Genomic DNA, 15,516 nt, shown 5'->3' on the forward strand with positions numbered 1-15,516 from the left:
ATGCCCCCTGTTATATACCCACGAGACATGCCCCTGTTCTATACCCACGAGACATGCCCCCTGTTTTATACCCACGAGACATGCCCCTGTTCTATACCCACGAGACATGCCCTGTTCTATACCCACGAGACATGCCCCTGTTCTATATCCAGGAGACATGCCCGTTCTATACCCACGAGACATGCCCCTGTTCTATACCCACGAGACATGCCCCTGTTCTATACCCACGAGACATGCCCATGTTCTATACCCACGAGACATGCCCCTGTTCTATACCCACGAGACATGCCCGTTCTATACCCACGAGACATGCCCATGTTATATACCCACGAGACATGCCCCCTGTTCTATACCCACGAGACATGCCCCTGTTCTATACCCACGAGACATGCCCGTTCTATACCCACGAGACATGCCCGTTCTATACCCACGAGACATGCCCCTGTTCTATATCCAGGAGACATGCCCGTTCTATACCCCATGCCCCTGTTCTATACCCACGAGACATGCCCGTTCTATACCCACGAGACATGCCCCTGTTCTATATCCACGAGACATGCCCGTTCTATACCCACGAGACATGCCCCCTGTTCTATACCCACGAGACATTTCCGTTCTATACCCACGAGACATGCCCGTTCTATACCCACGAGACATGCCCGTTCTATACCCACGAGACATGCCCGTTCTATACCCACGAGACATGCCCGTTCTATACCCACGAGACATGCCCGTTCTATACCCACGAGACATGCCCCCTGTTCTATACCCACGAGACATGCCCCCTGTTATATACCCACGAGACATGCCCCTGTTCTATACCCACGAGACATGCCCTTGTTCTATACCCACGAGACATGTCCCTGTTCTATACCCACAAGACATGCCCCTGTTCTATACCCACGAGACATGCCCCTGTTCTATACCCACGAGACATGCCCCTGTTCTATACCCACGAGACATGCCCCTGTTCTATACCCACGAGACATGCCCTGTTATATACCCACGAGACATGCCCCTGTTCTATACCCACGAGACATGCCCCTGTTCTATACCCACGAGACATGCCCGTTCTATACCCACGAGACATGCCCCCTGTTCTATACCCACGAGACATGCCCCCTGTTCTATACCCACGAGACATGCCCCTGTTCTATACCCACGAGACATGCCCCCTGTTCTATACCCACGAGACATTTCCCTGTTCTATACCCACGAGACATGCCCCTGTTCTATACCCACGAGACATGCCCCCTGTTATATACCCACGATACATGCCCCTGTTCTATACCCACGAGACATGCCCCCTGTTCTATACCCACGAGACATGCCCCTGTTCTATACCCACGAGACATGCCCCCTGTTCTTTACCCACGAGACATTTCCCTGTTCTATACCCACGAGACATGCCCCCTGTTCTATACCCACGAGACATGCCCCTGTTCTATACCCACGAGACATACCCCCGTTTTATAGGTGTTATTTCAGCATACCTTATATAACATATATAGCCTTTGAGTTAAACCGTAAGTGTATTATTACACTGCGGTTGTGTATTTACCATTAGGAAGGACACACGGAACGGCTAGGGTACTGAATAACGACCAAAGTGTAACGACGTTAATCTCATCCGTAATACGTACACGTTACGTATGTCTAAAAACCGCACCGATAACGGATTTACTTGCTTTCCGGACTACTTCAAAGGGTAAGGCTATTCTCTGACCCACGACGGAAAGTAAACTAGCCAGAGAAAAATAATTCACAGGAACGACTTTCAATCGACTGTTTAACTGGATAAGGATTATAACCAGACTTTTCCATAAGATTAAGATTATACATTAACGATATATTACAAAGCAAAGTTTAATCCTATTCATTTGTCAATAAGTTTCTTTGTTCAATCAAAATAGAATTCTATTGTTTAATCGTGGGAAATTAAAATGGTAGGGAGCAGCTAAAAAGTTTAAACCTCAATCCTCAGGATAGTAGGTATATTGGTACTAAGGTGCTTTATGATATCAAAGTGTAAGCGATATTGACTCATCCAAAAGATTGAAAATAGACTGTAGGTCTCATTGTCTTTCTTTCTCTCCTCGTTCTCCTCCTCTCCTCGTCCTCCTTTTCTTCTTCGCTTAGCTGCGCTTATGAATACGTATTGTATTTTGAAGCGAAGCCAAGCAGATTGAAACAAAACTACGAAAGACAACCACTTTAATGATTTGTTTGTTACTGTTTGAAATTCCTTTATTGGCGATTCCTATTTTCATGGGACATTCTTCCTTTTATAGTGAATTTCAATCAAGAGCAATACCGTAAACAAATTGCATGACGCAATTCACCAGTTACGTTTCATTTTGCGCATTTTTCACAGGGACGAACTTTAAATTAAAGTCAAATGTGAGACAGTGTCAAGTGAGACGTCGGAAAGAAAACATTAATTTTGTTTGTAGCAGGGATTTTGATTGCGAAATGTTTCTTAATACCAAAAGGTACTCTCTTTTCAATAAAGTCCTTTATGACAATGTGAAATGCATGTTTATTATAAGTAAACGGGAAGGTAGTTGAACGCCTTCTTTACATGCATATATATCTACAAAGCCTCTTGCTTTCGAGAACTTTGCTAAATTCTCTCTAGAGTGCCAAAATTCATGTATTTACTCAAATCAATGTCAGGTTCGTCTGATGACCAATTAGGACTATACAGCACCACTCATGTTAAGTACAAGCAATCCATATCGTTTGTATTAGGGATGAGAATCAGAGTTTTTTTTCTGTTGTAATTGCTCGTTGTTTGACTTCACTTCTGATGGCGGCATTGTCTACCAAACAATGCCCATGGGACCCCTCGTCAGCCCTCTCTCTCTCTGCGGTTTTCTGTAGTATCTCTGCTTTTCGATTTTACATCTTCTCGTTTTCCCTACAGATCGTTTACGGTGGCTATTGTTGAGACTATAAACCCAAACTTTACAATGACTGTTAATCATCTCCGACCATACAAAACAGCGCATAGAACGCACCGCAAGTTGTAACTAACCTGAATAATCCAATCGCGTTCCATTGTAATACATGTCAATAGGATGTCTTCGTTATCGGACAAAGGGTGTAATTCATTTTTCTTGGAAATATCATCCTGTATGCATCATTAATATTTTATTGATGGCTGACCACAGACACTAGGACAATTCTCACCTGCCTTGTTGGGTTTTCGCACCTGTATGGTCAAGTAGTTAATGCAATTAGACTTCACACCTTGGCGTTCTCTGAGGCGCTACAACTTTGGATTACGGTACCAACGCGATATCCGTCTAACGTACGTAACAGGCAGATCCAGGCCAGTTTCTATCTTTAAGACTTTCCAATTTTACCTGCGGGTATTTTTATTTTATTTCAAACCCTCCCAATTTGGCTAAGGTAGCAATTTAACAAACGTCTCTATAAATTGTCAGTAAAGTTCAACAAATTCTCCTAAACTGTCACCACAAATGAAGTCATATTGTTTATAGATAGATTACTAGTGAGGTGACACCTGTATAGATAGATTATCAAGACTTAACCATTTGTTATGTTCAACAAACTAGCCATACTCGTTAGCTCTCTTACGAGCTTTATTTAACCACAGGTGCCCGACTCGTTTCATAAAATAATAACATATACGAGTACATTATTTTATGAAACGAGTCGGGCACCTGTGATTTAACGTTAGAAAAAAACCCAGTTCTCTTGAAAGAGCGGTAGCGCAGCGCAACCGAGATGTTTAGTCTTTACAGTCTATTGTTTTACGTACGACTTTTTGCAATCGGACGGGTATATTTGATTACTAATGCCCTGAATAATTGAAAAGAAAACGGCAAGGAGGTGGACAAGGCATACGTGATGTGTCGCTACTATTAATACTTAATCACCATCACAAACCGGAGGCATGTTGACATATCCGGAAACAATGCTTGTCAGCGGAAAATGGAAAACATGATCTAATTAATAGGAGGTTTGTATAGTGATAATATGAATATATTACCATGGGATTTTTCTTGTATAAAACAGCACAGAATGTAAACTAATTATCTCACAGATGAAACCCGTCAAGCGCCCTAGTTTGAAAAAAATACGATTACAATGAAAACGTGTGGTTAATATTATAGAATTAATTGTGAGCGTGTGTTTGGAAAATCGTAATCGCTTATTTACAACTTAACCGAATTCATGAATATCCTTACATATTATTAGATAGTCTCGTCTATTGGTATCTCGTTTCAAATACAGCACGGAGTGTCATATTAAAAATAACCCTCGGGTATATTTGGGAGATTCATGAAGTCAACAAATGAAGAATTAATGGTGTTTTCATGATCAAACTTACCAATTTAACCAACTTAAGTTCGTTAAACCTTTTTACTTCACGTAACTATTCTATTAAGGGGAAAAATCCAACCAGTCGACTGTCACCATACAACCATACGTCACAAGCAACGAGCGCGGATTTCAACAATTGAAATAAACACACTACTATACTTTAATCTAAAAACGCGTTATATCCTTAAAATCCCTTTAAAAGCGATACGCACCCTGGAACGGGTATTCACAAGTACACCTGAAGTGTCAATTCACACGGACCGTGCTAATACCCTTCATAAACATACGGGCCCGTAGGGATCTTACAGCTCCCAAGGGGCCGAAATAGAACAGCAGATGGACACTGGTCACCTTTAACCATATGCCATCACTTAAAGGTTATTGTCTGGCCAGTGTACTATTGGCCGAAGTGTGTGTGGTCATCAGATTTGGTGGTCAGTATATGTATATTGTGCGCGTCTCATTACCGCGATTGGCGGAGTTCCTGTTGACCCTCTAAACACGGAATACAAACCTTGATCTAACCCACAGGGGCTTGGCACAATTTTATAAACGATAGTCCCTATATATATATATATATATATAAATATAATAAAATAAAAAGCCAAACACAGATCTGCTGTCTCCCTAGTACTTTCGCGGCTACATTCTGCCGCTCTTCAGCAGATCTGTGTTTGGCTTTTTATTTTATTATTATTTAGCGTCACATGGACATTTCAACTTTATTCTATATATATATATATATATAGTCACTATGATACATATATATATATATAGACTATCATTTATAAAATCGTGCCAAGCCCCTGCGATCTAACCTAGCTAATACTAGTTTATGGTCCAGGTCTCCCAAACGTTCTTCAATTGCATGACTGAAAACAAATCATTATTTTGAAGGAAAAACATTTAAGGAACTTAAACATTTCCATAGGAAAGTATTATTGGAAACTATTTGATTGCGAAATATTTTATCTTCAACTTCAAATGGAATTAGAAAGAAGTTAAAGAAAATTTACAATCTGTCTCCTTTATAAGTGATTCATTATTTACTGTGTAAAGTATTCTTCTTTCTCTCTTTCCCCCCTTTCCTTCCTTCCCTTCACCTGTTCTTTCTCTGCTCTGTTTAAAATACCATAATATAATTATTTAATGCTGATAATCATTAGGCCATTGCTAAGTTCCGCATATGTATCACTTCATATCATGGAGAGGACATTTATAAGTTGTGATATCTTGTGTCAATGCTTTTGTGTATTTTTTATTCAATAAAACTGACTTAAATTCAAATACTGTAAAAAGTTCAAAATTTTAATAAGTTAAGGTATGTTGATGAAACTTGGTCCTGAACGAACATTTTGCGGATGTGGTTTCATTTTTATGACCAATTCTTCATTGTTACTGCGAAAAGCAAGGCTATATAAATCTCGGAGTTGTCTAAAAACAAAATACCTCCTCAGCCTATCACCGTTAATCTGTCAGTAATCGAAGTTCAATCGCGGCACAGCTAGGAGAAATATACAAATATTCCGTAATCACGTTTTATCCGCGTAATGATTTGGTATATCCCTACTTAATCTTGTCGCGGAATGTCTTGAAGATTTTTTGACATGTGAAATTTGAACGTTTCAGGTCTTCCAAAGCATGGGAATACGAGTATGAACAAAAGGTGTTTACGTATATTGGAAATCCAACGAGATTAATATTTAATAAATCTTGTAAAGACCCATTGTTAATTGAAATCCTTTCCCTTGTGAAAATAATGCGGTTTGAATGGATAGATCTAAGCTAATTGGGACCCTATTGTTATTTTAAGTGGATATTCCAAATACCATTCACGTGTGTCAATATGCCGTTCCAACCAGTATACATATATACAACGTATACTTAGCAAGTATTATGGTATTTGTTTTCTTATTCGAACACGCTGATTTAATTTGAGGTGCTACATCTCCAACAAAGAGTGATTGTGATCGATTGAAAACAATAGGTTGTTGTAAAGTAATATCTTATACAAAAACACAAGTTACATACTTTACTACATTCATAGTGTTCGAGCTTTGCTTTTTATCTTTTCAATTTAAAAAAGAATGACTAACTATGATAAGAAATTCCGTTGTGCGGTCGAGCATTATTTTATATATAGCATTCGGTGTTATAAGCCATCATAACATTCTCTATCATTTTTGTCATTTTGAAGAGTCCTAAAGGGATTGTACAATATGTCTATTGTACAATCCCTTTAGGACTCTTCAAGATACAAGCACATTTCAAACCGAATGGAAAGTTAGATACAGTAGAGCCCAACTAAATTTTACAGCTTTTTCGTCCTTCTGGGACTCGACAGTAATGCCAAGTTCCTTAAGTGTTTGCCATTAGCGACCAAAAAACTCGAAATAGGCCCACAATATATCAAAATGTGGACGGGACGTAGAGGTGCAATGGACCAATAATTAAAAAAAGTCACGATTTTCGATATTGATTTTAAAAGAAGGTTATGTATATTCTGAGCCCTGTCACACTTTAAATGAATGAAAACGTGACAAACATATATTACGATAAACGTCTGGGACTGAAAAGACTACCAAAAAGCTTTGGAAAGTGCTTTGTGTATACTTCTGCTGTCGATATCGGTGAAGATTAGCTCTTATTTTTTTTATTCAGACACGTTTTATTGTCAAAACGTACAAAAGGATTGGGCACAATTTTTTGCAACTTATCAACGCCCTTTCCCAAAACAAATACAAAATTACAATATTTGACAAAATAAAGACTAAAGGTCACCAATTCAATATTTTTGTAATATCTTTGTAACATTGCTCTCCGATTTGTCAAAAGGCAGGAAGTACAGAACAAACAAATATCATGCATTTTAGAATCTATTGCTTTTTTTTTAAACTTGTGCACATTTCTGAATATGATTAAATTAGTGTCTACAGGCAGATGGACATTTCCACATAGGAGTAACTGTAAGTTCATACCTGCATCGATATCTACATTTCGAAGACTAAGAAAAAGTAATTGGGTGTATATCTAGATACGTAACTCTCTGTGTGTATATCTACTACTAAATTCATAGCTAAAGTTTTTATTCACTAGTCTTGGGTTTGTATAATAATTACTTTACCCGTTTGATGAAATCACATCTATTATGGTATAAAAATATTACATACGAAAGCCGATGTACGGTGATAATTCCTTAGATGTCAAATCAAACGAAGCTATTTGTAAGCTTGTTCAAAACTGTACTGTTCATAGCAGAAGGTTACATATGTACATGTACAGGTCATTGTTGATAGTATCAGCAGCCGAGCAGTAAACTACTATACTGTATTCTCACTCAACTACCAGTATCCTTTCTTTCTGTTGTTCATTATCTTTATTTTCTTCTTGCCCGTTCTTTTTCTGCTCTATTTTAGTAGGGGCCGCGGTGGCCGAGTGGTTAAGGTGTCCCGACACTTTATCACTAGCCCCCCACCTCTGGGTTGCGAGTTCGAAACCTACGTAGGGCAGTTGCCAGGTACTGACTGTAGGCTGGTGGTTTTTCTCCGGGTACTCCGGCTTTACTCCACTTCCTAAACCTGGCACGCCCTTAAATGACCCTGGCTGTTAATAGGACGTTAAACAAAAACAAACAAACAAATTACCCGTTCTTTTTCTGCTCTATTTTAGTACTTCTAAAATGTATCATCTGCTGATTATCATATCATTAGGCCATTGTTAAGTTTTAAATGTATATATGTACTTGTATTATGGAGAAGATATTGGTAAATTACGTCCTATTCTTAAGTGTAATACTTATGCAATAAAATTGATTTAAATTTAAATCACATTTACTTCTAAAGTTTCCCTCCCATTGAAGGCAAGAATCCTGAAACTAATTTCCTGCCGTTTGATTCTCGCGTGATTTCAGACAAATAAATAAATGTTCTCAAATGCGATTTCAAATGACACGGTCAATACAAAACACAAATCCTGAGGCAGCGATCATGGTCAATACAAAACACAAATCCTGAGGCAGTGATCATGATTTAATGCAGTTCCATCAAAACAAATTTATGAACAAGTACAGATGATTTTTATGAGGGCATATCTTAATTTTACTTCACCCAGAACTACTGCAGTTTACTTTGATCAAGAGAATAAAGTATGGCTATTTACTAACACAAAATACAATAAATTTAACCAGCACCGTTAAGGTACACACAATCAACATCTTAAATTCACGGTACAGGTTACATCTCAAAAGACAAAAGCAAATCCCCATTAAAAAGTGACAATGAAAGCGCATACACTCTTAATACGCGAATAAAATTGAATACAACACAAATTATACCTTACACGAAAACATTTTGGACTACATAGCCCGAATCACTTCAAAAGTGAAAAACGACGAAATGTAATAGTCTGAAAAGATCCTATCAAGGACAAGGTTCGCTAGATTTTAACCTGAATGATTTTCCATTTCAGTTTGCGTAAACCGCAACTACGACCTACAAACCGAATCAGCATTTGTGGAATAATACTTTTTTTTCAAAAGTCTGAAAATAAATTGTTTTCCTTGTATTCTTTTATAAACACATCACGGTATTTTCACTACACAGGTACATGTTTTATTTAGTTATACTATATGGGGATCATCTCGACATTGCACCTAATACTGATGTGTTAAATGCAATTTCGAGATGGCTCAATATTACACTCGCATCATTTTCCAATTGTCCAGACGGATCGAGACACCATAATATTATAATAACAACATAATGAAACAAGCCATCACGAGATATCAGTACTAACTTGCCCTATATTTTGTAACTTAGTTACATAAAGTTGACAAAAATATCACATTTTATAGACCGAGTCCTCCATCGAAAATGTCTATATATATATTTCTAAACAAGACACGCGAATTGCAAGATTGTATTTCTTCATGTAAAGGATAAGCAAGTGATTAATTTTACTAGCGAATTTTTATTATAACAAATTGTTTTAACTTTACATCGGAAAATTTCGTAATCATCAGAGACATATACTGACCAGGTTTTGTTAAAACGATTCACTGCTAACGATTACAACTTCTAAATGTAAAAAAATTGTGGGATTTTTTGGGTTAAGTATTCCGCAAAATATCGTATCAAAGGTGACAACGTACATAATGTTATGTACTGGAAAAATGTAGTGTGTGGACTCTATGACATTTGACTCGTGCTTGAATCAATAGCGGATTAAGGCATATATATATGGCACTACGATGTAATTTTTTGCGTTTTTTCCCCTGTTGAATACAATTCTTATGACAAATATGTAATCATCATTCGAAAAAACACCAAAAGACATCTGCGTTTTCAGCAATCGCGATGTTGCATCGTTGTAACTTCTATATAGAGAAAATGGTGTACGATAGGAAACACGACACGGTAAAACCTTGTTAGAACCGAAATTGATTTTATTAAATAGTAAGTTAAACTTTTTTTTCCGAAATGAAATACTTCTTTTGAAATCTAGTCCATGACGATTAACATTGAACAATAAACGCAAAATGGCTAACCGAAAACCTGTCCGACACTACCGAATATTTTTCAGCAGAAAATGCCATACTTGCTCTCATGATTTAATTCCGCCTAGTCCGTGTCTCAGTGAACACTTTTGTATTCAATAATTGAAATCGATGAAGTTGTATAGTTATTTTATTAAGCAATTAAAAGATAAAGTTTGCAGTTAATTCCAAATGAGAATGCTACACATAAACTCAATACAGTACCTCGCTTTCAACACTCTCAAAACAGTATCTTTAATACGATTCATCAGTTTGAATATACATATAAATACAAATTTATCTTTACACAAACGGTAAACGTGACAATAATAATGTGTACGAGTGACGTTGCAACGTTTCAAGACCGACTGGTCTCTTTTGTCAAGGTCCTGACTGGCTGTGCGAGCGAAATTCATGTTTTACCTGTACGTCTATGTGACGAAATGATAACTACAATGTATAAAAGTGTGTGTATTATCGCTTGCCGATGGGACATACACACTGTATCGTTGAAACATTGTAACGACACCCGTACGCTTTGTTACGTATACTGTTTGTGTAAAGATAAACCTTGTTTATGTACTCTCACAAGCCTTACTATTTTAGCCAAATACTGTACACATGGAATACTGTCTTCTTGTTTCATTTAGGGTATTTAAAAGAAAACTTCCACCATATCTTGCCAAGAACTCTATTCTGGTTCTTATAACACACACATGAGATTATAATACAAAAAAGTAAATTAATTATAAAATGAAAATGAAAAATTAGAAGCTTGTTTCATTAAATACACCATTTAAAACCTAAAATGTAGAAATGTGTTCAATGTCGCAAAGACAAACTTCCACATACATACTATATATATTAATTACAGAAAAAAAACATATATTGGCACTTGGTTTTGTGACCACTGTATACTGGTGGCCATTTTTGTAGATGAAGTCAATTATATTTCAGAATCTAAAGTAATCAATTGAACATTATCTCCCATTATGATGAGTTGTTGAGAAAGGAAGTGCTTGCCAGGTCTCTGTGGCATACCTCCTTAAAATGAAGAAAACACCCTGTTTAAATAGACAAAAAAATATACTGATTTTAATTGCAAAGGTATCTAAATGTCTTATATTTTTTAGAATTAATAAATCTAAAAATAAAATTACACTTTAATATTTAAGTAACTTGTATATATTGATTATAAGCAATTCCTTTTCTCAAAAATACACAAGTATAACATAGATTTTTAATGGGTTAATAACTACACATATCAACTTTTATCAAAAAAAGATTTAAAAAATATAAATCATTATGAAGTATGAAAAGAGACAACTGTTTGGTAAACAATCCTTAAATAAGTTTGTCTCTTAGAAATTGATAATACTATTGACAAAACTAGTCACGAGTTTTTTTGTCTCCTCTTTGTTATATCGAAAGTTAAGAGCGGAAATTATATTTGGTTCAAACCTTCAGTAAAGCCAAGAAAATTTCAGTCAACGAAAACACAATCTTTTGTGACATTAACAAAATCACGAGCCGGTCATGTGTCTGATCATTCATATATGCAATACTATTGGATTTCGGGATCAAAATAGCGTAAAGGTTACTTATGACTCAGTAGCCAAGCATCATTCACAATCAAAACTAAAAATTCAGACTGATAGTAACGATTTAGGAACTTAACTCACATTATTAATCAAGATGCTACATCTCTGACAAGAGTAATTATGAGTGATAGTTAAGATTAATAAACTATTAAAGTCTTTTGTTTATACATTACAAAGGTAACATACTTCACGCGATTGCCACCCCCAAAGAGTTTTATCTTCTATTCACATCTTTTAAATGATTTTCATAAATCAGACTTCAGTTAGTTTTATAAATATAGGATATTTAATGTGTGTTCTTTCCGTATGATATTTTATAAAACAAATGTTTATTTTTGCGAGCCTTGACGAGCAAACATTCAAAAACTCGAGACGAGTTTCATAAAATTATGTATGAAATTAGATCAAATTAAGTTGTTTTTATCACACTCAGAAAATTTCAACTTTGACAGATTTTAAATGTGGTGGTCTTAATTAAATATTTTCCACTTTGCTGCACCATTTACAATTCATTACGACACGTCCTTGACCATAGTATGACGTCGCAATCGATTTCTGATCGGCAAAGCCAATTAAAACATCCCAGGGTATATTACACTAGTGACAAGCAAAAGTTATTTTAAAATATTACACGGGCGAAACGTTTTCCAACAGTAATTCATACAGTTATAGCCACTTTAAAACCGAAAACTTGAAAAGAGTAATGTTAGGCAAAATGATTATACAGAACATGTATTAATGAACTAGTTTTCATTTCTTCTTCAATTAGAGTTGAATTATGTTCATAACATATTAGTTCCAGGCAAAAACTAATTCAGGATATTAGTTACATCGGAATAAGACATTTGCAAAAGGGTAGACATATGGAAATACCAGATTAAGACACACCACCCTGTGGAAAACGCCGAGATTCGCCGACAACAAAATATCCAAATCTATGGTTATATAGGGTTCTCATGATACATTATTACTTGAATGGTCTCATGCATGGCCTTAAAATAGCAGCAGCTTAAATTTAACACAAGACATTCCTTACAATCACATACAACTGGTTAAATGCTCCTGAAAAGTAACCGTAATATTTTCAATGTAGTCAAGACAAGCAGGCACACTTTCAATACACTGGGTAACTAGAAACAAATCCAAGAACATTGATTTTTTTTTTATCATGCATCAAACTTGAAATAAATCAAATCTTATTCATCGCATTATCACAGGTATCATTAATCATAATTTCAAATAATCAAGTTTAGTAACAAACAATACCATATTACATATAATTGCAAACACATACAGCATTAAAATGAAACAAACATAAAAAGGCTACCCTATTGCCGATTAATGTTGTTGTCAATTTGATAAGTGCCCACTCCCTTGCCAGTACTATATCCCTTAATATACTTCTATCTTCTGGTTCAGACATCCAACCCCTCCATAAACTAAAGATTTGGTTAGTGTTTCTATTCCTACGGACTACGTATGAAAGCTCATCTTTAGACTTCTGGAAAGATCTGTCATTCTAGCTTTTCCAAAATAGCAATGTCTAAATACCAGCTGTTCAAAGCCTGGTTTTCAAAATAATGTATTGTTTTTCTGAAAAAAAACCCCAACAAAAATGTATATCTTGTCATCAGATTAATATGAATCTTTATTAAATGCATAAAAAGGGCTAATATTGTCTTTCAAAAGGAAAATAACATAAGTTTTGAGTCAATTTGTAGTAAGATTAAATTATGTATTGAACAGCTGGGCACTGTTCGCACATTCTCAAGGGAGAACAATTTAACCGCAGTATATAACTAATGCTACGGTAATATTATCGAACCACTTCTTCACCAGGTAAACATGATATCCGAAATATGTGCTGTATAAGCATTACTCTTATCACAATTATTTTGTCATACGAAATATGAATAATGCAGTATTATCTGGAGTAATACAAAATTTTAATAATGCATACACACCCCTTGTTAATGCAAAAAAGCTTGGTCAATAACAAAGAAATTAGTATGTACTGTATACGTATATGTTAAATTTATAATGGAGCCTACTGACATTTAGGGAAACTGGCCATATATACTAATATCAAATGAAGCGAATGTTAAATACTCATATTAAACTATATTACATACATGACATCAAAGTGGCTTTATTAGAAGGTTGTTTTGATATTAACATAAATGTGATATAAACAGAAAATGTGATTTGAACAGAAATATGACAGAAAACAACATGATACTATAAACGGAATCGCTTTATCAGCAGCATCACTATAGCTCAGCAAGCATTACATGTACATGATTAACTTTTATATATAACATGCGACATCATAATTGATCTTTTAATAAAGAAATCTTTATTATTTTACAACAGAACCAGTTGACATAAATGGTGCTTTATTGAAATATAGCATTGTTCTGTATAAGTAAGCGTACTTAATCGTGAAAATAAGAGCATATAGAAACATAATTTATTATTGTTGAAGTTATTTATTACAAATCCTCATTTATTCGCAGAATTGCTATGTCAACCCTAGGGTGTTCATGCTCCATCAACCTCCAGAATATGACAGATAGCACGTGCTGGCAAGAAAACAACGTCATGACGACAATTCAATCAGGTAACCTCAACATTGCGTTGCATTGTTGTATTTGTTTTTTAAATGTTGGAATAACTGGACCTGCGTAAATAAAATAATGAGAAAAAAAATCATCCCCTACATTGAGAGCGTGGGAGAGAAATGTGTCGCCAAGTTCCACTTGCACTCCTCTATCGAAATCGCTCTCTACGATGTCTGTTCATCTGAAAGCAATTCACTGATGATAACGTTTGGTAACTGATCAACATACATATTAGATGGGTTCCACATACTGCAAACAGGAAACATTGGTGTATTGTCTTCATCAATTTCATACTAAAAAAATCCTTTTTCATGGCAAGCATATCACATCTTCCATCACATCAATCCAGGTCCGTTATCATACCGCGCTTTCCTACCACTGAAGCAACAGTCGCCTCCGGCACGACATCTATGACTTATTTGTCAATAGCAACAATGTTGATCACTTTCTTAACTTTCGACATCTATGACTTATTTGTCAATAGCAATCATGTTGATCACTTTCTTAACTTTCGACATCTATGACTTATTTGTCAATAGCAATCATGTTGATCACTTTCTTAACTAACTTCTTACAACCGATTTTGCCAGGCACAAAACTCCCAGTTTTCCAGTCCCCAGATATAGATTGTGATGCCATTGTAACTTTTGTCTTCCATGCACCATGACACCTACAACATTCCTGGCTCCATAACGTCTAGGCACCAAATCACCGACGGCTCTTCATTGCAGTATACATGTAACTATGTTTTCCAGACATAAAAAACTGATAATTTCCCTGGTACAACATCTTCAACCGGTTTCATGACAACGAAGCAACAATTTACATCCGGGCTCCAATATAATGACTACTAGTACGTTATCGGAACACTGACTCCAGCTAACAAGTCTGCATCACAGGACTTTTTCGAACAATCAATGTTCCCATTTTTTATTGAATAGGGTATTAAAGCAGCCATTTCCTAATGCATTATCTTCCTATACAGAACAATTTGTACATAGTTTGTCTCTTACATTGTTTTCACTTACACTTTAAAATATCTGTACAGTAAGTGACAATTCACTAATATATGATATGACTGATTTCAGGCCAGGATCAGCTGAAATCAGTATTTCCATTGTCAATATAGTCATCAAGTTCCTCGTCGTTGAAATCATCATCAAAATTATCCCTATTTCTTCTTTCTTTCACTAGACAACAGAAAAAACAATACATTGGTATGTTTCAATAGCTCGTGGTTTTGCATGAATCGATAGGTCTGTTGGATAAGAGAACTGGTAAGCCGAAATTGAGTTTTTAGCTTTTGTATACATATACTGTATATGGACCAGCATATTGGTTGATGGTTGTGAAGGTGCTGCGTTGGAATTGTGACAAGACATAAGTGTAGAGGTTATGATGATGTATG

General features: G+C 35.9%; 2 protein-coding genes across 2 annotated transcripts in view; one reads left to right on the forward strand and one right to left on the reverse strand.

Annotated features, from left to right (window-relative positions):
• On the forward strand, positions 1-1,476 carry LOC117316252 (uncharacterized protein DKFZp434B061-like). The gene has a single exon (XM_033870790.1). The coding sequence runs from the start codon at positions 1-3 to the stop codon at positions 1,474-1,476; it is 1,476 nt and encodes a 491-aa protein (XP_033726681.1).
• Positions 1,477-8,368: 6,892 nt separating this feature from the next.
• The window catches only part of LOC117317159 (putative extracellular sulfatase Sulf-1 homolog), a 105,641-nt gene continuing 98,493 nt past the window's right edge, over positions 8,369-15,516 (reverse strand). The window contains 1 exon segment of the mRNA XM_033871959.1: positions 8,369-15,298. Coding sequence (XP_033727850.1) covers positions 15,204-15,298 — 95 coding nt within the window. The 3' untranslated portion in view covers positions 8,369-15,203.

Source organism: Pecten maximus, chromosome 18, assembly GCF_902652985.1.
Source record: "Pecten maximus chromosome 18, xPecMax1.1, whole genome shotgun sequence".
NCBI classification, from domain to species: Eukaryota; Metazoa; Mollusca; class Bivalvia; order Pectinida; family Pectinidae; genus Pecten; species Pecten maximus.

Bases quoted from the DNA above. Each gene is read 5' to 3' on its own strand.
- LOC117316252 (XM_033870790.1), top strand. From the start codon at position 1: ATGCCCCCTGTTATATACCCACGAGACATGCCCCTGTTCTATACCCAC.